This window comes from Scyliorhinus canicula, chromosome 2 (assembly GCF_902713615.1).
Source record: "Scyliorhinus canicula chromosome 2, sScyCan1.1, whole genome shotgun sequence".
Taxonomy (NCBI): Eukaryota; Metazoa; Chordata; class Chondrichthyes; order Carcharhiniformes; family Scyliorhinidae; genus Scyliorhinus; species Scyliorhinus canicula.
In genome coordinates this window covers 127,647,607-127,671,388 of record NC_052147.1, presented here as the reverse complement: position 1 = coordinate 127,671,388, position 23,782 = coordinate 127,647,607, and the positions used below count along the sequence as shown (strand labels likewise).

At 49.0% G+C, this 23,782-nt stretch overlaps 1 protein-coding gene across 3 annotated transcripts in view; it reads left to right on the top strand.

The window, feature by feature from the left end:
• iqca1 (IQ motif containing with AAA domain 1) overlaps positions 1-23,782 on the top strand; it is a 200,030-nt gene that overhangs the window by 159,740 nt on the left and 16,508 nt on the right. For all 3 annotated transcript variants that reach the window (XM_038786291.1, XM_038786292.1, XM_038786290.1), the window contains 3 exons: positions 5,202-5,401; positions 20,281-20,367; positions 20,866-21,043. In XM_038786291.1, coding sequence (XP_038642219.1) covers positions 5,202-5,401; positions 20,281-20,367; positions 20,866-21,043 — 465 coding nt within the window. The remainder of the gene's footprint in view (positions 1-5,201; positions 5,402-20,280; positions 20,368-20,865; positions 21,044-23,782) is intronic.

Sequence of the window (23,782 nt, the reverse complement as noted above, 5' to 3'; positions counted from 1 at the left end):
ACCCGGTATTCTCCGGGGCCCCCGTGATGCTCCGCCTCTGCCAGGAAAAATTACCGACGACGGGTTTCACTTGTGGTTTTAAAAATCGGGTAACAGGTACCGTGGCTGCTGAGGGAGAGAGGAGGTTGGACATATGCAGGGCTGGGCTGGATGGGGATGGGGGGGACATCACCAGGGCAGGGAGCAGTCGTGGGGCTGACCAGGGGATGGGCCTTGGAGTTGGGGTTGGGATCAGGGTGACCCCCCTCTCCCGGATCCGTGGTGCCCAAGCAGGGACCGCCTACAAAGAAGCCATCTTGTTGCGCACCGAAGTGACCGCCCACTGTGGCCTGTGGTTGTGCAGAGTGATACCAACCCTATGGGTTCCCCCACCCAACCACCCGCGCCTTCCACACCCCCCACCCCCTCAAAATGCTCTCCACAACCGGGCATCATCAGGTGGCGGGGCACCACCAGGCGGCAGGGCATCGCACATCACACCCAAGAGGGGCGCCAACAGTATCCCCTATAGGATGGCACTGGACGGGGGCTGCGAAGCATACTGTTGGCATGTGTGCCCCACAGCCAACAGTGTGCCCAGGCCAGCAGGGACGGGTGCCAGAGCCAGAGGCCCCCATGGTACTGACGTGGCCAGGGGTGTGAACGGCAGCGTGACAGAAGCAACGGGTGTGGGCGTGGGGATGGGAGAGGAGGGAAGGGGGAATGCGGAGGCAGGGCTGCAGTGCAGGCTGGGGCCACTGTGTAGCCTGTTGGACCTAATTGGGCACGGAGATTCATACAATGCAAACATTTCTGCCTTTCACCCACTGCAGACAATGGACCTCGGAATTCAATCAGGAATGGTGGCTTTCATCCTAGCCGCTGCAGCCCTGGGGAATGCACTGAGGCTCTATGAGCAGGAAATGCTCGAGGGGGACCCTGCAGCAGCTGAGCCTGCCCCAGAGAAACAGGAGCCAGCCGGTGAGGATAGAGAGCAGGCCGCGCAACAGGTCAAGGAGGAGGTGAGAAGGAGGCATCAGGCCTCGTGTGTACCACAGCGCCTGTCATTTGAGGACATGCCAGACATGCCGTCGAAGACTCAGGCTGAGCAGGGGGACCAAACGGGATATCTGCCGGATCGTGGCGCACCTGGCACCGCGGGGGGGGGGGGGGGGGTATGAGGGACGATACCCACTCCCGGTGGCCTTTAAGGTGACGGTCGCCCTGAACGTTTACGCCACGGGGTCTTTCCAGGCGCCGAGTAGGGACCTGTCCAGAAACTTGCAGACCTCAGTGCATAGGTGCATCCGCACCGTCAAGGAGGCCCAAGAAGCCCGGTCGGCACACTATATCAGCTTCAATGTGGACCGAGCCCACCAGGATGCCCGGGCAGCACGGTCCGCCACCATCACCGGGATTCCCCATGGACTAGGGGGTGATCAACGGAATGCATGTCCCACTTCGAGCACTGGCTCCTGACAGACCACTGTACACAAACCGAAAGGGGTTCCACTCGATGAACGTGAAGCTGGTGTGTGACCATGACCTGCACATCTGAACCCGATACTCAGGCAGCATGCACATCGCCTTCATCCTGGCACACTCGATGCTTCCATACACCTTCCAGGCGCACTCCCAGTTGAGGGGCTGGCTCCTGGGCGACAGGGGTTATCCACTACGGTCGTGACTGATGATACCGGAGGTCACACACCGATGTGGAGACCCGCTACAACGACGCCCATGCAGCGACCAGGAGCGTGACGGAGTGGTGCATCAACATCCTTAGATGCGGTTCAGGTGCCTGGACCACTCTGGAGGGCGCTCCAGTTTAGCACTACGAAAGTCTCCCACATCATGGTGGCCTGCTGCATCCTCCACAACAGCATGCAGCAGAGAGGAGAGATGCTAGAGGAGGGGGATGAACGCATGCCTTGTCCGCGAAGAGGATGTGGTCAAGGGCGAGGGTGGGTAGGACATGGGGCCTGGGCAGGCACAGGAGACCGCACAATATATGCGCCAGGGCCAGTGCGAATAGGACGCTCTAATCGCCTCCAGGTTCACCAACTAAGGGATCTGGCCGGTGGCACGAACATCTCATCACAGCTCCTCCTCCCAGCCCCCTGCATGATTCCTACATGCCTCACTATGGGGTGCAGACCCTGGATTGCCAGTAACAGCTGGTCAGGTCTATGGGATGGAGGATGATGAGGACCTGCTCTGTGATGAGCTCTGGTGCTCCGCATCGTTGGACAACATCTGACTCCTGCCCACGGTAGCTTTTTCTACCAACCACCTGAGTGATCCCTGCATGCAAGCTGGCCATTCCATCACATGGTCCCACCAAACACATAGGATGCCAGAGCTGGGGCCATGAGAGGAGGGGAAGGTGAGGGGTACCAGGGAAATTTGCAGGGTCCAGCCTGGTGCCCCGGCGAGTGACCACCTGCACCCTCCCCCGAACGCCCCTCTGCAACTAGAACAGCCCTCACACCTTTCAGACAGAGCACCGAGGCAGGTTGGAACTTTTGAGCACAGGTGTGTATTTTGAAAATAACATGTGAATATCACTATAAAGGTTTGTGCCCTTCCCCTGAAGCTATCCCACGTGAGGCACCCTTGTCAACTTAACTGGTGTCTACCTTTCTGGCCTTATAGGGCCTAACGCCACGTCTCTGTGGATCCTCAGGTGGTACATCAGCGGTGGAGGTATCCTGCCATGTGACTTGGGACCCCTTTGGTGAACATCTTCTGGAGCGACCGGCTTGGGTAGGCGTGCTGCCACACCCTGTTCTGCCCGCTGCCAACCGGATGCACCAAGGACCGGGGGGGGGGGGGGGATCTGAGGCGCTGTGGTGTTTTAGCACTTCGCCTGCGAGCGTAACTGGTACGGGCCATATAACCTCGTCCTCCCTCGGGATGCCCGTCCAGGTTACACTGTGGGACGGGGGCGTGACCAGAGTGAACTCGGGGGGGGCACCCCCCTGGCGCCTGGAGGCCTGCTCTCGTCTCGACCAGGGTCTCCATGCTCTTGGCCATGGGGCACAGGGACTGGGCCATCTCCCTCTGGGACTGTGCCATATCACTCAGTGATTGTGCCCCCTCACTCCAGGACTGACACAGGTCAACCATCTCCCAGGTAATGCCGTCAATACCCTCAGCCATAATCGAATGTGACTGGGCCAGGCTCTGGAGCGCCACTCCAATGTCCAGGTGGCCCAGGTACACAGCTGCCTGTGACAGGGAATCCCTGTCCTGTACCTTGGCCACCGTTTGCATAGAGTGCCTCAGGCCTTGGCCTTGATGCCAACGTCTTCCTCGGTGACTAACCTCTCTCCGGGCCTACCAATCAGGTCTAGTGCCCGCCACTACACGGCGATGAGGGGCCGCCTTCTCCTGCGGAGGTGAGGGTGTGGAGGAGACAGAAAGCGCATTGTGTTAGACAGTTGGATGTTGCAGCACAGGAGGTGGGCAGCTGGTGGCTTGGGCCAGGGAACCTGGCCATGGCGGACAGTGTGGGTGCTGACATGTGGTGCAGGGTGGGACACACGCTGCCGGTGGGTGGAGTTCAGTCACTCTCCGGAGTGGGGGGTTACTGGGGTTTTGCAGGGGCACAGCTGGCCGCACTGAAGAGGTTATGCAGCTTCTTTCTGTACTGCTATTTGGTCTTTGCGGTGGAGCCCATGGTGCTTACAGCCTCTGCCATCTGCGCCCATGCCCGGTGTACGGAGGTGGTGGCAGCCTCCTCCTCACACCGGGGATCAGGGTGGCCCACCTCTCCTCTATGGCATCCAGTAAGGTCTCAAGCTCTGCGCCCACGAACCGGGGTGCGCTTTCCGTGCTGCCACCTTGTTGGCTGAGACGAATGTGTGTGGGGATGGAGTGTTAATATGCGGCAATCCCGACCCCGGTGAATCAGACACCCTTTTTCATTGGAATTGCTCAAATTCCACGTGGCGCTGGTGCTAGCCCATTAACGGATCATGATATTCTCTGGCAAGATTGTCTATTTTTTTTCTGTAGATTCAGGATCCTTTCAAGTTTACAGAAATGATGTGCCACTGCTCAATGCTTTTAGAGCAATAAGACAGTTCTTTGAGCAAGAGAGGGAGTAGGTTCTTTCTCCTTCCACGGTCTAAACACTTCTGCCAAGCTCTCCCAGAAAGCATCACAGGTAGAACACTATCCTTGGCCAACCCACAGGTTGCAAGCCAAACAAACAAACAAACTTCCTCCAAAGCCGGTTCCTAAGATTCACTTGGCACAAGTCTGTTTCTCCTCTCCAAAATGTAAAACGTAGGAACACACTGTCCCAGCAAGCACTCTTCTGCTTAAAGGCACATTCTGATTCTGGGTCCACGGACCAAAAATAATTAAATTAAAATAAATGAAATGGGAACTGTTATAACCCGCGCCATGCCTAGCGGGTTAATTAGTCTCCCCATGAGTCTCATTAAATACGAGCTTCCCTAGAGAGGCCCATCAGTGGAGCAATGAACACTATGCATAAAAGTTCAACCCAGGTGGGAGCCGAGCAGAGTAGTCTGGACTGGGGCCTGTGTACATCGTGTTGTTAGTCACTTTGATGGTAAATAACCAGTTTCTTTATGCCTCTCGTGTGGACTCCTCTGTGGTCTCAATAGGAACAAAGGAAGTAAACAGGAAGGACTCTTACACTATATAAATTCATTAGTATCTTCCGTTTGCTTGCTTTGCTCTGATATAAACTGGGAACAAGAGTAGACCAGTCAGGCCCTCAAGGCTCATCTATGCCTTGAATCCATTTCCCAACCTCAATCCATCCCCCTTGATGTGCTAACCTGACAGAAATCTATCAATCTCAGTCCTGAAAAGTTGAATTTCCAAGGCATGCACATACTTTGAGGGAAGTAAGCTCCAGATTTCACAGTCCTGCGTGTTTCTGATTTTTGATATCACTCTTTTTGATGTCTTGTTCTACTTTGAAGATGGTGTTCTCTTGTTCCTAATTTCCCCATCAGAAGAAATAGATTCTCTGCATCTACTCCATAAAATCTCAATACCTTTTTCAACAGCTCGATTAGACCACACTTCCACCGTCCAGGTTTTCAGACCTTTATGTTTAAATGGTCAAAGTAGTTTTAGATATCAAGATTTGATGGTTGAATGAATCAAAGTTAGACTTGGATCACAAGTAAATTTCTGTGAAGTTCAGTATCCCTAATTGAGTTGTGTTCCTTTTGCAGGTTCTCAGGCTGTGCATGAGAAAGCTCCAATTGTGAAGTCCTTGTTGTTGGCAGGGCCCTCTGGAGTTGGGAAGAAAATGCTGATCCATGCTCTCTGTACGGAAACGGGAGCCAACCTTTTTAATTTATCACCACACAATACTGCAGGGAAATATCCAGGCAAGATGGGACTCCAAATGATGATCCATTTGGTATTTAAGGTAGACTCTCAGATACACAATTAGGATGAATGGATTGTGTTGAACACATAAAGGGTACATGGACAAGGATTTTATGGCCCTTCCCGCTCGTCGGGATATTGCAGTTCCGCCAAAATAAACAATTGAAATGACCCGCTGCATCCACCAGGGGCAGACAAGCCAAGGCCATAAAGTCCTGACCATGATGTAAGTTTTGAAAAACTTCAGTGCACTGCATTTCTCCATTGTGGCTGGTTTTATCCAAGCCTTATTTGTGATGCAAGTTCTCAGATCATTCTATATTTCGTATCCGTTGGATCCAATGTTCGTCCAACAATACACAAGAACACAAGAAATGGGAGCACAAGTAGAACATATATGCTCCATATGCCCTGCTATTCCGCCATTCAATACAAGTATGGCTGATCTTGGGTTACAACTCCCATTTTCCCACCGTTCCCTTCATCCCTTAATTCCCTAAAAGACCAAAGATCTGACTTTATCAGCCTGAAATGTATTCAACGATGGAACATCAACAGCCCTCTAGGAAGAGCATTCCAATGATTCACAACCTTTTGAGGGAAGTAATTTTAATTCATCTCAATATTAAATGATTAGCACCTTATCCCTTATTTTAGGCCTCTCAACCACTGGAAAAACATCTCATTCTCACTGCACCACACACTCAATCACTCCCAAACCCTATTGAACCGACTCATAATTGTCTAGGTTTAAATTATATTGTCATAGAATCATAGAGTTTTACAGCCCAGAAAGAGGCCCTTGAGCCCATCATGCCATTGAGCCCATCATGCCCTTGCCAACCATCAAGCACCTAACTATTCTAATCCCATTTTCTAGCACTTGGTCTGTAGCCATTTCAAGTGCTTAAAGTTGTGAGGATTCCCACCCCTAACAACCTTTCAGACAGTGAATTCCAGATTCCAACTACCCTCTGGGTAAAAAAGATTTTCCTCACACCTTCTCTAAACCCCCATGACCTTAAATCTATGCCCTGGTTATTGACCCGCTCCACCAACGGGTACCTTTCTGTCCACCCTCCCTATGTCGCTCATAATTTTATATACCTCAATCAGGTCCCCCTCAGCCTTCTCTGTTCCAAGGGAAAAAACCCCAGCCTAGCCAGTCTCTTGATAGCTGAAACAAACCTGCCCAGACAAAATCCTGGTGAATCTCCTCTGCACCCTCTCCAGTGTAATCCTTCCCAGTGGTGGTCAGAAGTGTTCACAGTTCTCTAGCAGTGGCCTAACCCAGAGCAGGTTTGTCCAACCTTTCAATCGAGAGGCCATATTTGCATTTTTTTTCTCACTCACGGAGCAAGATGTACCTATTTCGGAAAGATTTTTTAAAAATAAATTTTGAGTACCAGATTTTCAATTAAGGGGCAATTTAGCGTGGCCACTCCACCTATCCTGCACATAGAATCATAGAGCTAACAGTGCAGAAGGAGGCCATTCAGCCCATCGAGTCTGCACCAGCCCTTGGAAAGAGCACCCTACGTAAGCCCACGCCGCCACCCTATTCCCGTAACCCAACCTACTCTTTTGGGCACTGAGGGGCAATTCAGCATTGCCAATCTGCGTACCCTGCACATCTTCGGACTGTGGGAGGAAACCAGAGCGCCCGGAGGAATCCCACGTAGACATGGGGAGAAAGTTCAGACTCCACACAGACAGTGACCCAAGCAGGGAATTGAACCCGGGTCTCTGGCACTGTGAAGCAACTGTGCTAACCACTGTGCTACCGTGCTGCAGACATGATAGGAATGTGCAAACTCCACACGGTCAGTGACCTGGGGCCGGGATCAAACCCGGGGACCTTGGCATATTTCGGAAAGATAACATTAGGCAGAACAATTTCTGTATGTTGAACATAGAACATAGAACAGTACAGCACAGAACAGGCCCTTTGGTCCGTGATGTTGTGCCGAGCCTTGTCCGAAACCAAGATTAAGCTATCCCACTCCCTGTCATTCTGGTGTGCTCCATGTGCCTATTCAATAACTGCTTGAAAGTTCCTAAAGTGTCTGACTCCACTATCACAGCAGGCAGTCCATTCCACACCCTAACCACTCTCCGAGTAAAGAACCTACCTCGGACATCCCTCCTATATCTCCCACTATGAATCTTATAGTTATGCCCCCTTGTAACTGCTACATCCACCCAAGGAAATAGTCTCTGAACATCCACTCTATCTATCCCCCTCATCATCTTATAAACCTCTATTAAGTCGCCTCTCATCTTCCTCCACTCCAATGAGAAAAGCCCGAGCTCCCTCAATCTTTCCTCATAAGACCTATCCTGCAAACCAGGCAGCATCCTTGTAAATCTCCTTTGCACCCTTTCCAATGCTTCCACATCCTCCCTATAGTGAGGTGACCAGAACTGCACACAATACTCCAAATGTGGTCTCACCAGGGTCATGTACAGTTGCAGCATAACCCCGCGGCTCTTAAACTCAAGCCCCCTGTTAATAAACGCGAACACACTATAAGCCTTCTTCACGGCTCTATCCACTTGAGTGGCAACCTTCAGAGATCTGTGGACATGAACCCCAAGATCTCTCTGTTCCTCCACATTCCTCAGAACCCTGCCGTTGACCCTGTAATCCGCATTCAAATTTTTCCTACCAAAATGAATCACCTCGCATTTATCAGGGTTAAACTCCATCTGCCATTTTTCGGCCCAGCTCTACATCCTATCAATGTCTCTTTGTAGCCTACAACAGCCCTCCACCTCATCCACTACTCCACCAATCTTGGTGTCATCTGCAAATTTACTGACCCACCCTTCAGCCCCCTCCTCCAAGTCATTGATAAAAATCACAAATAGCAGAGGACCCAGCACTGATCCCTGTGGTACACTGCTGGTAATAGGTCTCCAGTCTGAAAATTTTCCATCCACCACCACCCTCTGTCTTCTATGTGATAGCCAGTTACTTATCCAATTGGCCAAATGTCCCTCTATCCCACACCTCCTTACTTTCTTCAAGAGCCGACCACAGCGAACCTTATCAAACGCCTTACTAAAATCCATGTATACGACATCAACTGCTCTACCTTCATCTGCAAACTTAGTTACCTCCTCAAAGAATTCAATCAAATTTGTGAGGCAAGACTTACCCTTCACAAATCTGTGTTGACTATCCCGGATTAAGCTGCATCTTTCCAAATGGTCATAAATCCTATCCTTCAGGACCTTTTCCATTAACTTAACGACCACTGAAGTAAGACTAACCGGCCTATAATCACCAGGGTCATTCCTATTCCCTTTCTTGAACAGAGGAACAACATTCGCCACTCTCCAGTCCTCAGGCACTATCCCCGTGGACAGCGAGACCCCAAAGATCAAAGCCAAAGGCTCTGCAATCTCATCCCTTGCCTCCCAAAGAATCATTGGATATATCCCATCTGGCCCAGGGGACTTGTCGACCCTAAGCTTTTTTCAAAATTGCTAATACATCCTCCCTCAGAACATCTACCTCCTCCAGCCTACCCGCCTGTATCACATTGTCATCCTCAAAAACATGGCCCCCTCTCCTTGGTGAACACTGAAGAAAAGCATTCAACGCCTCTCCTATCTCTTCTGACTCCATGTACAAGTTCCCACTACTGTCCTTGACCGACCCTAACCTCACCCTGGTCATTCTTTTATTTCTCACATAAGAGTAAAAAGCCTTGGGGTTTTCCTTGATCCGACCCGCCAAGGACTTCCCATGCCCCCATCTAGCTCTCCTAAGCCCTTTTTTTTAGCTCATTCTTCTGACTTGTAACCCTCAAGTGACTCAACTGAACCTTGTTTTCTCATCCTTACATACGCTTCCTTTTTCCTCTTGACAAGACATTCAACCTCTTCTGTGAACCATGGTTCCCTCACACGACCATTTCCTCCCTGCCTGACTGGGACATACCTATCAAGGACACACAGTATTTGTTCCTTGAAGAAGTTCTCACTTTTCATTTGTGCCTTTCCCTGACAGTTTCTGTTCCCATCTTATGCTCCCTAATTCTTGCCTAATCGCATCATAATTACCCCTCCCCCAATTATAAACCTTGCCCTGCCGTATAGGCCTATCCGTCTCCATTGCAATAGTGAAAGACAGCGAATTGTGGTCACTATCTCCAAAGTGCTCTCCCACAAACAAATCTAACACTTGGCCCGGTTCATTACCCAGTACCAAATCCAATGCGGCCCCACCTCTTGTCGGCCTATCCACATATTGTGTCAGGAAACCCTCCTGCACACAGTGTACAACAACTGCCCCATTTGAACTGTTTGACCAAGAGGTTCCAATCAATATTTGGAAAGTTAAAGTCACCCATGACAACTACCCTGAGGCCTCCACACCTATCCATAATCTGTTTTGTAATTTCTTCCTCCACATCTCTTTAACTATTTGGGGACCCTTAGAAAACTCCTAACAACGTGACTGTTCCTTTCTTATTTCTAACTTCAGACCATATTACCTCAGTAGGTATATCGCCCTCGAACTGCCTTTCTGCAGCCGTTAAACTATCCTATTAACAATGCTACTCCTCCACCTCTTTTACCACCTTCCCTACTCTTACTGAAACATCTATACCCCAGAACTTCCAACAACCATTCCTGTCCCTGTTCTAACCATGTCTCCTTAATGCCCACAACATTGTAGTCTCAAGTACCAATCCATGCTCCAAGTTCACCTATCTTATTCCGGTTGCTCCTTGCGTTGAAGTAGGCACACTTCAATCCATCTTCCTGTCTGCCGGTACACTCCTGCGACCTTGATACCCTCCTCAGTACCTCACTACTCTCAACATTGGCTGTTGAGATATTAAGAAAATAAAAAGTACTTGGGCAAAATGAAAGCAATGTCATAGCATACGTTTGGTAAGAGAAAAGGAGCAATTCAAAGAAATGATGATGTGAGAGAGAGGGTGCAGTGTGCATTCCGGCTCAACGTGCTCACACTCCACCATCGTGCATGTGTTTATGCTGCTGTAGGCTAGGGAGAATGAGTGCGAATTCAGGCACTGGGAGGCTCGCCCACTGTCTCTCACTCCTCACTCTCACTGCCCCACACACTCACTCACTCACTCTCATTGCCTCACTCATTCACACTCTGCTCCACACACTCACTCATTCACTCACACGGCCCACACAATCGCTCACTCACTTTTATTGTCCCACATTCACTCACTCACTCTCTCTGCCCTACACACTTGCTCACTCACTCTCACTGTCTCACACACATTACTCCACACAATTACTCACTCTCACTGCTCCACACACTCACTCATTCACTCACACTGCGCCACACAATCGCTCCCTCACTTTTATTGTCCCACACATTCGCTCACTCTCTCTCAATGCCCCGAACAGGCACTGGGGGCTTTTCACAGTAACTTTGTTTGAAGCCTACTTGTGACAATAAGCGATTTTCATTTCATGCTCCATATACTCTCTGACTCACTTTCACCGTCACATTCACTTGCTTAATCACTTTGACTGCATCATACATACACTCACTCATTCACTCTCACTGTCCCACACACTCGCTCTCTCACTCTTATTGCCCCACACACTCGCTCACTCTCTCGCTACCCAAACACACTTGCTCTCTCTCAGTGCTCCACACACTCGCTCACTGACTTTCATTGCCCCACACACTTGCTCTCTCACTGCCCCACACACTCGCCCATTCATCCCACTGTCCACACACATTTGCTCACTCACACTCACTTACACTCACTGCTCCACACAGTCGCTCATTCACTCCCACTGCTGCAAACACTCACTTACTCACTCTCACTGCCCCACACACTCACTCTCACTGCCCCACACACTCACTCTCACTGCCCCACACACTCACTCTCACTGCCCCACATATTTGCTCATTCACTCTCACTTCCCCACACACTCGCCATTTAGTATGATCATGGTTGATCTCTTCTCGACCTCAAATCCACCGTCCTTCATAACCCTTCAACCCATTACTAATTAAAAATCTGTTTAATGTCTCCTTTAATTTCCTCAAAGTCCCGACATTTGCCGCACTCTGTGGTAGCGAATTCCACAGGTTCACCACCTTTTGAGAGAAGTAATTTCTCCTCATCTCTATTTTAAATCTGCTATCCCTTATCTTAAACTATGACCTCTTGTTCTAGATTGCCCCAGACGTGGAAGTATATACTCTACATCTACTTTGTCAATAACTTTTGTCATCTTATATGCCTCAATTAGATCTCCTCTCATTTTTCTAAACTCTAGAGAGTGTCAGCCTAAACTGCTCGATCTGTCTTCATAAGGAAAACCCCCATAAAATCATAGAATTTACAATGCAGAATCTCTGCAATCAATCTAGTGAACCTCCTCTGAACTGCCTGTAATGCAACTACATCCTTCCTCAAAAAAGGGGACCAAAACTGTACACAGTACCCCAGGTGCGATCTCACCAATGCCTTATATAGTTGCAGCAACACTTACCTACTTTCATATGTTATCCCTTTAACTCTAAAGGCCCAAATTCCATTTGTCTTCTTGAGAACCTGCTGTACCTGCATGCTAGTTTTCTGAGATTCATGCATGAGGACACCCAGATACCTCTGCACCAAAGCACTCTCAAGTTTCTCTCCATTTAAAAAGTAGGTTGCCTCTCCATTTTTCTGACCAAAATGGTTCACCTCACACTTACCCACGTTAAACTCCATCCACCAAAATCACCTAATCGATTGTTACGACACCCTGGGCTAGTGTGCGGTCCATTGCAGCCCCAGAGGCCCTGGAGTCCCAGTAACATGAATTAACCAATAATTCATCTTTTAAAAATCCCAAAATCTTTGGCCCTTAGCTGCCCAATAATTTACAGTCACCAGGTTTGTAAGTTGAAACACAATTACTGTTTAGTCATGACAGGAATAAGGATGAAACGAGCAATAATTACAGCTGAATAACAACAAGTTAACCTACTAATTCCCCCTTTAACTGTCCCACCCTCTACCCACACGCACAAGGCAGAAAAACACAGAGGGATAGAAAGGGTAAAAATATAAGGAGGAAGGTCAAAGACATAAGAGACTTTGCTTCAAATATTGAATTCTTTGCAGTAGACTTTCCTTCCAGCATGCTGATTGATGATCAAAGCTACAGGCAGTAGCATTTCGTCCAGAGAGACACTTTAGCTTTTATTAAACTAGACCTTCAACTCAAAGATCCATATTAGAGTGAGTCTACTTCTCGCTTAAGATTCTTTGCCTCACATCAAACCCAGCTTCAAGCCCGGGTTCTGACCTCAACCCTTTGCAGTTTCAATAAAATGGCATCCCACCTTGCTGGAAAGAGAGAAGTCTTACACTGGGTTTTCAGAAATTTTTCATCATATCAGAAAGAGGAAATGAGTGTTGACCCTTCCAGCTTCAGAACCAAAAAAAAACTAAACAACCCAGCATCGTTGGAAACTGAGAAACATTCCTGATAAATCAGAACCAAGCACCAGTGGTTACCGGCAAAGCCCAGCATTTGGATCCGGTTCATTGGCCGCCAACCAAATCAGTCAAACTGAGTCATCACTGATCTCACCTGCTTCTGCCTGAGATAGATTATCGGATGCCTTCAAGGCACATGTCCGTAACTCATCCATTGGTCAAAAATTGTAATGGCAGAAATAAAATATACTACCTATTGTAAATAGTTGGGGCCAGAGGACTGAACCCTGTGGCACCCCACTAGTTACAACTTGCCAACCAGATAAAGACTCATTTATCCCGACTCTCTGCCTTTTGTCGGTTCGCTTATAAAAATTATAAATAAAAGGAAAAAGAAGAGTGAATTCTCCACCTCCCCAGCCGCATGTTTCTCCGTGACACGCAGTGGGATTCTCCGTCCCCACCATTGGCCAATGGGATTTCCCATTGTAGCCACTCCATGCCACCGGGAAACCCACGGGCGGGGGTGCACTGCCGACGGAACAGAGAATTCACCCAGAGTCTTTCTTTCAGATGGTAGTTTCCCACACCTTACATCTCACTTGCAGTTCATGCTTTATTGTGGATTCATTCAGGCCTCTTTAGTTTCAGAAATACAGCACTCAGTCTTTGTGGAGAGAGAGATAGCAGGTTCTGGTCGTTGTTTGCAGCCTGTAATGGCTTCCTATAGATAGATTCATTCAGCTTCTTTGCAAGTTCAGAAATACAGCACTCATGTTTTCTGGAGAGAACATGGAGGGGAGAGTGTAGCAGGCCCTTCTCTCTGTGCTGCCAAACTGAGCTCCCTGGGACTCTGAAAAATCTTTCCACTGGGATAGGATCCAATCACCACCTGTTACCAGGCACAGTGTGGCCTTTTGGGCCAATTCATTGGCCATCAGTTAATCAATCAAATCAAGTCCAAACCCATCGCTCTCTCTGAAGTTCCTGTTCAAAGCAGCAGAGACTAGCAGAATGTTCTCTCCTGTAACTTCTGAAGTCTGCTGCTTGACTTAAAAATACATGTCCATTACTCATCCATGGATCAAAAATAATAACTGCAAAATAAAATAAAGGGGGAATAAGTGACAAAATAGGAAGGACCCTTGCAATTAACGTCACCACTTGAGGTGTGTGCCTCTGTGCTGGTGGAAGGTCCGAGCGATAGCTGTGATGCCTCGCCGCTGTTCTCCTAGTAGCTCTCCTCCAAGGTGTTCTCTTGGGGGGGGCGAGGGGGGGCATGACTCTGGATGACCCGGCCTCATTAGATGGTGATCCTGTAAGACAATGGACATGTGGTCAGTGAGAGAAGGATAATTGTCTGGGACAGAAACAATTCACTTGACACAGGTCATCTGGGTGATGGGAAAGTGGATCCTCATCTCTCTGGCACAGGTCAACCTCGCTGTCGGTCACGGCTCTATCCTCAGACTTGATCTCCAGAGCCCGTTTCTCATAGGGGATGTGGACGAGAATCTCAGGGACACCTGGGCAGCACGGTAGCATTGTGGATAGCACAATTGCTTCACAGCTCCAGGGTCCCAGGTTCGATTCCCGGCTTGGGTCACTGTCTGTGCGGAGTCTGCACGTCCTCCCTGTGTGTGCGTGGGTTTCCTCCGTGTGCTCCGGTTTCCTCCCACAGTCCAAAGATGTGTGGGTTAGGTGGATTGGCCGTGCGAAATTGTCCTTCATGTCCAAAATTGCCCTTAGTGTTGGATGGGGTACTGGGTTATAGGGATAGGGTGGAGGTGTGGGCTTGGGTCGGCTGCTCTTTCCAAGAGCCGGTGCAGACTCGATGGGCCGAATGGCCTCCTTCTGCACTGTAAGTTCTATGGTTCTAACCTCCCCACGTTTTCGCCCTTTCCCCCCTATTATGGGCAATCTTCTCCTGCAAGAACAATGAGAGGACTTTGTGAGCCGCTTGCTAGATGGGTCAGGGGTCTATAGAGGTGACATGTGTGGGCACCGCATCTGGACATGAAGGGGATGTGCTGTTGGGTGCCAGCAGGTTCTGAGGATCCTGCTTTAAGATCGAATATTGGGAGTGTGCGAAGTGTCAGCCAGTCAATTGAGGGGTAGGATGGGAGGGATGGGAAATTGAGGAATGGCTGGCGGAACTGATGCCAGGAGAGAGGTGGTAACTTGCGATTGCAGCTCATTGGAAGTTGTTTGTCTTCATCAGATATTGGATGGCATGCCTCCTGGTCGTGCTGCCCACACTCACTGCAGCTGCCACTGCCTCCCAAATGGCATTGCTGACCCTGATGCTGGTTCTCTGAGTGCCCCGCTTCTCATCGATGGCTTTGAGGAGCCTGGCCAGGTCGGCATCGCTAAAGTGAGGAGCAGGTCTGCATGCTGCCATGCTTGTGGGTTGACAGGGAGTGAATGGTGAGGGAGATTTAAAAGCAGCTCCACCTTGTTAGCGTGGAGCAGCTGAGGTACGAGTCGGGCGAATCAGATGGTGAGGGAGCCAGGCATGTTGAGATTCTCATAGGGGCTCATTTTTTTGACAAAATGCAGAAAGTGATCTCACACAAAGCGGCCGATGCAAAACAGCTCAACAAACCCGCCCAAATGGCAGTTTTTCCGATAATCGCACCCATGGTAAATGGTACCATACCAAAGAGGTTGCAAATCTCTCCTCTCCCCCACCTTCTCTATGGGCAACACCGGACCACTATACTACATGCTTTGTACTTTGTGTTCTCTTGGGGCTTAGTTTTTCAAGTGAAGTGAGATGTTTCCAACTGATTGGCCGCACTTTATCTCAAGGGCGCAATCTAATGGCCGCGTTGTGCCCGGCGCGGAAACGTGCAAGCCGGTTAGATCACGGGAGAAGCCGCAATTGGGATCTGTGCCAGGTGCCGATATGGAGTCATGGAGGTCTACAGCACAGAAAAGATCCTTCGGCCCTTCCAGCCTGCGCCGGTCAAAAACAACCACTAACCCCATTTTCCAACACTTGGCCCATAGCCTTGTATGCCCTGACATCGCAAGAATACATCTAAAAAAGGACGGCACGGTGGTACAGTGGTTAGCACAGTTGCTTCACAGCTCCAGGGTACAAGGTTGGTTCCCAGCTTGGCTCACTGTCTGTGCGGAGTCTGCACATTCTCCCCGTGTCTGCGTGGGTTTCCTCCGGGTGCTCCGGTTTCCTCCCACAGTCCAAAGATGTGCAGGGTGGATCGGCCATGTTAACTTGCCCTTAGTGTCCAAAAAAAAGGTTAGGTTGGGTTACGGGGATAGGGTGGAGGCATGTGCTCAATAAGGGTGCCCTTTCCAAGGGCCGGTGCAGACTCGATGGGCCGAATGGCCTCCTTCAGAGTCTCTACCTCCACCACCCTGTCAGGCAGCAAACTCCAAACTTCCACCACCTTCTGGGTAAAAAAGTCTCTCCTCACATTTAAACCTCCTGCGCCTTACTTTAAATCTATGCCTCCTGATCATTGGCCCCTCCACCAAGGGGAAAAGTTTCTACCTGTCTATCTTTGCCCCTCATAATTTTATACATCTTGATCATGTCCCCCCTCAGTCTCCAAGGAAAACAATCCAAGTCTATCCAATCTCTTCATAACTAATACTCTCCAGCCCTGGAAATCCCCTGTTAAATCTTCTCTGCACCCTTCTCACTGTTATCACATCCCTCCTATAATGTAGATTCCAGAACTGCACTCAATACTCTAGCTGTAGCCTAACCAACGTTTTATACTGTTCCAGCATAACATCCTTGCTCTTAAACTCTACGCCTCAGCTAATAAAAGGAAGTATACCATATGCCTTCTGATGGAATCATCAATTCACCAGACACGTATTTCCGATGTGAATCTAGGCTTTAATCGACTTACTTCAGAGCCAGCCTGTTACCTGTCGATGAACTCGTAGTGACCCAGGCTGACTCTGGACACGGGTACTTATACAGCTGCACTAGGGGGAGGAGTCGTGGGCGGAACCAAGGGTGGAGCCCAGTACAAGTTCCTAAGTGCTCCCAGCGCTACTCCCCCTAGTGGTAGGACGGCGCTACTGCGCTTACAATAACAGTGTGAATTAACGTATATATTAACATATATTACATTCACCACACTTTTTTAATTACAGTTTCCATTGTACATACACACCAAGATCTCCCTGATCCTCGGTGCTTCCCAGGTTCCTGCCATTTAACATGTATTGTCTTGCTTTGCTTCTTCTGCCCATGTTCATCACCTCACACTTAACCGGATTGAATTCCATTTGCCACTGTTCAGCCTACCTTCAAAGTAGCCCTTTTTAAAATTGGGCATGCAGTCCAGGGGGACTGGAGTTGCTACCCGATGGGGGATGAGGGGTTCAGCGCCTGCTGGTCCAACAGGCCACCGCCTAAATTGTGTATACCCATACCAGGAGCAACCTCAGCCACTGCCTATCAGTCCCACTGAATACTCCCAGGGCAGAGCGTGTCTGTGGTAATATGGTGAGGGTCACTTTAATTCCCTCTGACAGTGGTGGCCTCTGGCTGCACAGCTGAAAACTATTACTGATAGGGAATTGGCAATTTTAAGAGTAAGAGCACTTCACAGCTGCAGGTTGTGTTTGCTGCTTGCCCCTGCTGGTGGCCGCAAATGCCTGGAGGCTGCTGTTGCTGTTTCCTTCCAATTTTTTTTAGCCGGAAAGAAGGACAATTGTTTCTAAGTTACCAGTCCTAAAACACCAGGCTCAGGGAGACGTATGGTTCAAAGCAAGAAGACGCTGTGGAACCTAGTGCGCGACATTGATCCAAATGGTCCACCTGATGATGCCATTGAAGAAATGCTTTCACAGATTGCTTTTGTTGTTGGTGTGGTGAGTGCTGCATGTAACTGGCACAAAACTGTGGATTAAACATGCTGGAAGTCAAGGATGTTCAACTGCCAGTGGAATGTGTGGATGCCAGGATTTGGTTCCGCTGAGATTGGGCCGTGTGGGAGGGCCTGCTCAGCTGTGGCCCATGGGCGGAGAATGACACTGATACGTGGAATAAGTAACACATTGATGGACAGATCATTTCTACTTCAAAGTTCCGGACACGATAACACATTCTCAGGCGTATCCACCATTTCTGTGGAGGAAACTGCGAGGGGTGATACCATGTGTTTGTTTTTTTTGTGAAAATGAGCTGATATAGTTTTGTATTGGTACCAATATGGAACTGTGACATTTCCTTGTTGGTTAATGTGATGTGTGGAATGTTACGTATTTGATTTTCAAATCTTCGTTCCTGTTAACTGTGTAATAAACAAATATTCTCAAGTAGATTCTTGTGGGTAGACGTGCTATGTCACAGGGGTGTGTTATTGCTAAGCACCTCAATCAGACTGTTAGGCCTGGACACTGTCTGAACCCTGGAGGTGTCAACATCACAAGAGGCAGCAGCCAACAGTCAAACACCCACATTCTGGACTCCAGAACAGGGAATATCCTCACCACCAAAAGGTGCATATGAAATGAAATGAAAATGAAAATCGCTTATTGTCACGAGTAGGCTTCAATGAAGTTACTGTGAAAAGCCCCTAGTCACCACGTTCCGGCACCTGTCTGGGGAGGCTGGTACAGGATCGAACCGTGCTACTGGCCTGCTTGGTCTGCTTTAAAAGCCAGCAATTTAGCTGAGTGAGCTAAACCAGCCCCTATGTGCGTGGATTGGGGAGGGAACACGGGCCTAGTCCACGTAATGTTCCTGGCAGAGGTCTGGGGTCTGCGGTCCAATGCCCAGGGGCCCCTGCTGTGGCCTGGGTTACATGTTCAGGGCAGCGTCCAGTCTGTCGGATGAAACCGTGAGAGAACGCAGGAATATAAGGGTGGGGGGAGGCTTGGAGGGTCCAAGGCTGGAAGCGATGATAATTGCCGGTCTCTCACCCTCCCATTCCAGACAGATATCACATTATGGGTGATATCGTGGACCCCGCAACAGCTGCCCTTCTGGTGCTGCTGGCAGTTCAGGCGCCCAGATGCCAGCAAAGGCAGCAGCAGCATCAACAGAGGCTCGAGGCAACAGCCCATGAGCAGGGACTCACCCCACACCCCGAGGACCTGGCCGGCCATCAGTCCAGAGAGGGATCCAGAGGGGGAGGCACGTGGTTTGAAGACCACCGATCCCAGGGGACAGGGGCCGGTAGAGTGCTGAGGGCACCGGGAAGTGGGGGGCACAGGCCGGCTCACAGTGCAAAATAACGTGGCAGAGGCTGCACATGTGTCGCGTGTAATGTGTTTTAATGGCATTCAATCATGACCTTAACTGTCCCTGTCTACCGATGGTGCCCTTGCCCTCCCCACCTTGCCCTCTGAGTGATCCTCAACCTGCCTCTCCCTCGGTGCTCTGCCGCTACGCCTAGGTGTGTCCCCAGGATGCATCAGAGATGGAGGTAGCCTGCCCCTTCCCGCAACCTGTGGCCTTTGATGCCGTTGGCAGGTGTCCTCTGGGGCCCCTGGCGCCGCTCTGTCCTCTGGGGCCCCTGGCGCCGCTCTGTCCTCTGGGGCCCCTGGCGCCGCTCTGTCCTCAGTGAGCCCCGCGACTGCCAGGGCATATTCCTCGTAGGCGGTGAGGACTTTGATGTTCGGCATTCCGCCTGCTGGGCCCTTTCCCACTGTGTGCCAACTTCTCCTGCACAGACAGAGAGAGGACATTGTGAGTCACACGCTTCATGCATCACGGTGTGGGGGGGGGGGGGCTATGTCAGGGGACAGGCATGGGCACCGCTTGCTGCGCATGGGTGGGTTGTGCTGGTGGGTGTCAGGGTGTGCCAGGGCACAGGCACAGTGTTGTGCTGGGGGGGGGGGAATGTGTGGTGCGGTGCCAGCCACCGACCTGTTGAGGAGGGGTGGGAGTCGGTGGCGGCAAGTAGGATCAGTGCCAGGGGGCTGATGCCAACTCACCCGTGCAGCCCGGTGGAGGTTGCTGAGATTCCTACGACACTGGGTCACAGCCTTCCTGTTGAAACTCCACGAGCTAACCTCCGCAGCCACTGCCACCCAGGCAGTACCGGCTGACCAGTGGCTGACCCTCCGACCTCCTCGGGGGAACAGGTTGTTCCATCGCGACTTCACCGCCTCCAGCAACCTGACTAGGTGGGCGTCGCAAAAACATGGGTGCAGGCCTCCTTGATGGTTTGGCTGTGTGCGTCTGGGGTTTGCTCAGAGGGAGCAGTTTAAGAGCTGCTCTCCTTTATTAGAGGGGATCTGCTGGGCACGGTCTAGGTGAATCAGCTGGTGGGACAGCCATTTCCATCGTGAAGCCCGTGGAACATCATTCCCGGCCCTAATTGACTTTAGATACGGTCGCGGTCTCGCCGGGATGGCCGTCGGGAAGCACCTGGCAATTGCCGCTCACTACCGCACTTAATTCTGCTCCCGTTAGATTGCGACCCTAATGTTTTTGCACTTTATATATTTTAATCCTAACCTTTGGTGATGTGATTTTACCCAGGTTGCTCGCCTGTTACAGCCTTCCGTTGTATGGATTGACAATGCAGAAAAGATGTTCTACAAGAAGGTTCCAAAAATGGAGAAGGGGGTATGTGCAGGTTTTTGTTTAGTAATATTGAGACTGATAGCTGGCCCAGATTGTGAAGTCAGTAGACTTGTTATGGTCTTTTTCAGCTGTGATTTCAAGCTGTTGAATGAATAAAACGTTATGAACTAATTGATACGTATTTCAGCCATTGTATTTGTGCACCTTGCAAATGCAATGCTCCTGAAGTATGATGGGCTCACTAAATGGAAGGCTATTGGTATGTATGGATAGATAGAGCAATATCCAGCACTTTGTCCCCAATTGTTCCATCGTAGCATTATAAACAGCCTCTTTGTGAGATAAATAATCCATCTACATTTTTGAATCTATGGAACATATTCCTTGGTAAAATACCAAACCATGCTTGATAACTGTTTTAAACAAGATGTTACACATTTAGTACTTTGCAAAAAGATTGTGAAAAATTAAGTTGTTTCATGTTAGTCTTCTGTTCAGTGCCTGTAGCACCAAATTTCTCCTTTTCTCATCTTTGTGTAGCTGGAACCAAAGCGGTTAAAGAAATCGTTCCCAAAAATACTCAAATCCATTAAAGCAGGAGATCGTGTTCTCATTGTGGGCACAACTCACCGACCCTTTGATGCAGAATTGAAGTCTTTCTGCCGAGGTTTCCAGAAAATTGTGCTAATTCCGAGACCTGACTATACCTCTCGTTTTGGTGAGTCCAGATCCTTTTGTAGAGATGTTGCTGGATTGCTGGGATGCAGTGAATGTTGTAAAATCTGGCAGATCAAATGTCATGTTTGTGGACAAAACACCAGCTTTTTCCTCTTGTTTACATAAAGGGAAGCAAATTCAGCCAGGTGAGCCAGCCAGCTCAATTTTCTGATACTTACTATGCCCAGGTTATCGACCCCACTGTGTGCAATGTTTATTTCCTTTGTTACGACACCCTGGGCTTGTGCGCTTTCAATTCCAACCCCATTCATCTCAGAGATACAACACAAGTGAAATCACCAATAATTCTTATAAAAATACCCAAAGCCTTTGGCCATTGGCTGCCCGATAATTACAGTCACCAAGTTTGTAAGTTTAAACACAATTACTCTTTATTGATAACGAAGAACTATCATGAAGCATGCAGTAAATACAACTAGTTAAAGTTGAGCTAATGGATGACTCCCCCCCGCCCCCTCCTTTAAACCGTCCGGCCCTCTCCCCACACTCACAAGACAAACAAACACAGAGAAAATATGGAAAATAATAAGGATGAAGGTCAAACGGTACAGTCTTTGCTTCAGATGGTGGATCCTTTAGTAGCTTTGTTTCAGTCCCGGCCTTCTGTTCAAGGCTTTTACTGTGAATTCATTCAGGTGTCAGTGGTTGAGCTTTCTGGAGAGGCACTTTATTTCGCATCAAACTTTGCTTCCAGGTCTCTGCCTTTTTTGGAGAAAGAATTGGTTGGTTCACATCAGCCATTTCTCCATTTCTGCAGAGAGAGTTGATTTCTGGAGAGGATTAACTGGCTATTTCTGGAGTAAGTTAGATCACCCCATCCAGACTGCAGACACAAAAGTGAAACCAAAAACAAGCCTCGTAACTCTGAAAAATGTATCAGTGTGATCAGATCAAATCACCACCTGTTGCAATACAGAGCACAGCCTTTTTGGCCAGTTCATTGACTGTCAGGAAAATCAATCAAACCAAGTCATCACTGATCTCCTGCTGCTGAAATCCTCTGCTTGAGTTAAAGGTACAGGCCACTGTTTCATTCTGCTTGAGTTGTAATGGGTTTCCCAATGTTAAACGTTGGGATTCCTGACGCTATGTAAAGTCGCAGACAATGAACATCATGAAAGACATGTTGGATTGGATTGGATTTGTTTATTGTCACGTGTACCAGAAGTATTTTTCTGTGAGCAGCTCAACAGGTAATTAAGTACATGAAAAGAAAAGTAGATAAAAGAAAATACATAATAGGGCAACACAAGGTATACAATGTAACTACATAAACACCGACATTGGGTGACACATAACAGGGGTGTAGTGTTAATGAGGTTTTTTAGGAGTCTGGTAACAGTGGGGAAGAAGCTGTATTTTTCTGTTCGTGCATGTTCTCAGACTTTTGTATCTCCTGCCCGATGGGAGAAGTTGGAAGAGTGAGTAAGCCGGGTGGGAGGGGTCTTTGATTATGCTGCCCTCTTACCCCCGGCAGCGGGAGGTGTAGGTGGAGTCAATGGATGGGAGGCAGGTTCGTGTGAAGGACTGGGCTGTGTTCACGACTCTCTGAAGTTTCTTACGGTCTTGGGCCGAGCAGTTGCCATACCAGGCTGTGATGCAGCCAGATGGGATGCTTTCTATGGTGCATCTATAAAAGTTGGTAAAAGTTAATGTGGACATGCCAAATTTCCTTAGTTTCCTGAGGAAGTATAGGCGCTGTTGTGCTTTCTTGGTGGTAGCGCGACGTGGGTGGACCAGGACAGATTTTGGAGATGCGTACCCCTAGGAATTTGAAACTGCTAACCATTTCCACCTCGGCCCCGTTGATGCTGACAGGGGTGTGTACAGTACTTTGGTTTCTGAAGTCAATGACCAGCTCTTTAGTTTTGCTGGCATTGAGGGATAGATTGTTGTCGCTGCACCACTCCACTAGGTTTTCTATCCCTCCTGTATTCTGACTCGTCGTTATTCGAGATCCGGCCCACTATGGTCATATCATCAGCAAACTTGTAGATGGAGTTGAACCAAATTTTGCCACGCAGTCGTGTGTGTACAGGGAGTATGTTAAGCATTCCTCTACACATATCATCAACAAAAAATTCCAATATATCACTTAGTCATTACAATATTGGACGTGTCCTTCCTGTTTGTTCCCTGTTATTCCCTTATTTCTCCTTTCTTTCATTTCGCTGTTACACAAAGATGGTTATTGAACATGTCACTTTAAGGCAAGCAGCATATATAAGAAGCCTGTTCCTTTAATTCAAACTGAAGGTTCTGGAAGGCTGTGCTGGTTTACCCTGGTGATTACAGATTGGCTGACATCAGCAATGACTCGGTTTGATTGACTAGGTTGGTAGCCTGGATGGAGGGATCTAACTCTTTACAAAACAATCTAACTTATCCTCTCTTGACTGCCACTGTGAAAACCACCTCTATACAGAAAAGGCTGTGCAGGCAGAATCCAGAACCAACCAACTCTCTCTGTAGAAAAGTCTGCTGTGAACCGACCAATTCTTTCTCAAGAAAAGGTAGGTGCCTAGAAGCAAGGGGGCTCAACAGAAAAGCGGTGAGTGACACATTGCTCAACAGCAAAGAAGATCATTTCAGGATGTAAACCAGAGACTTTAATCTGCAGGTTTGCTGTGGAGAAAGCTGATAAAGAAACTACAATCTGAAGCAAAAGGAAGAATCTATCAGTCACATTGTGGTCGAAATGCAGCATGGCACGACGCAA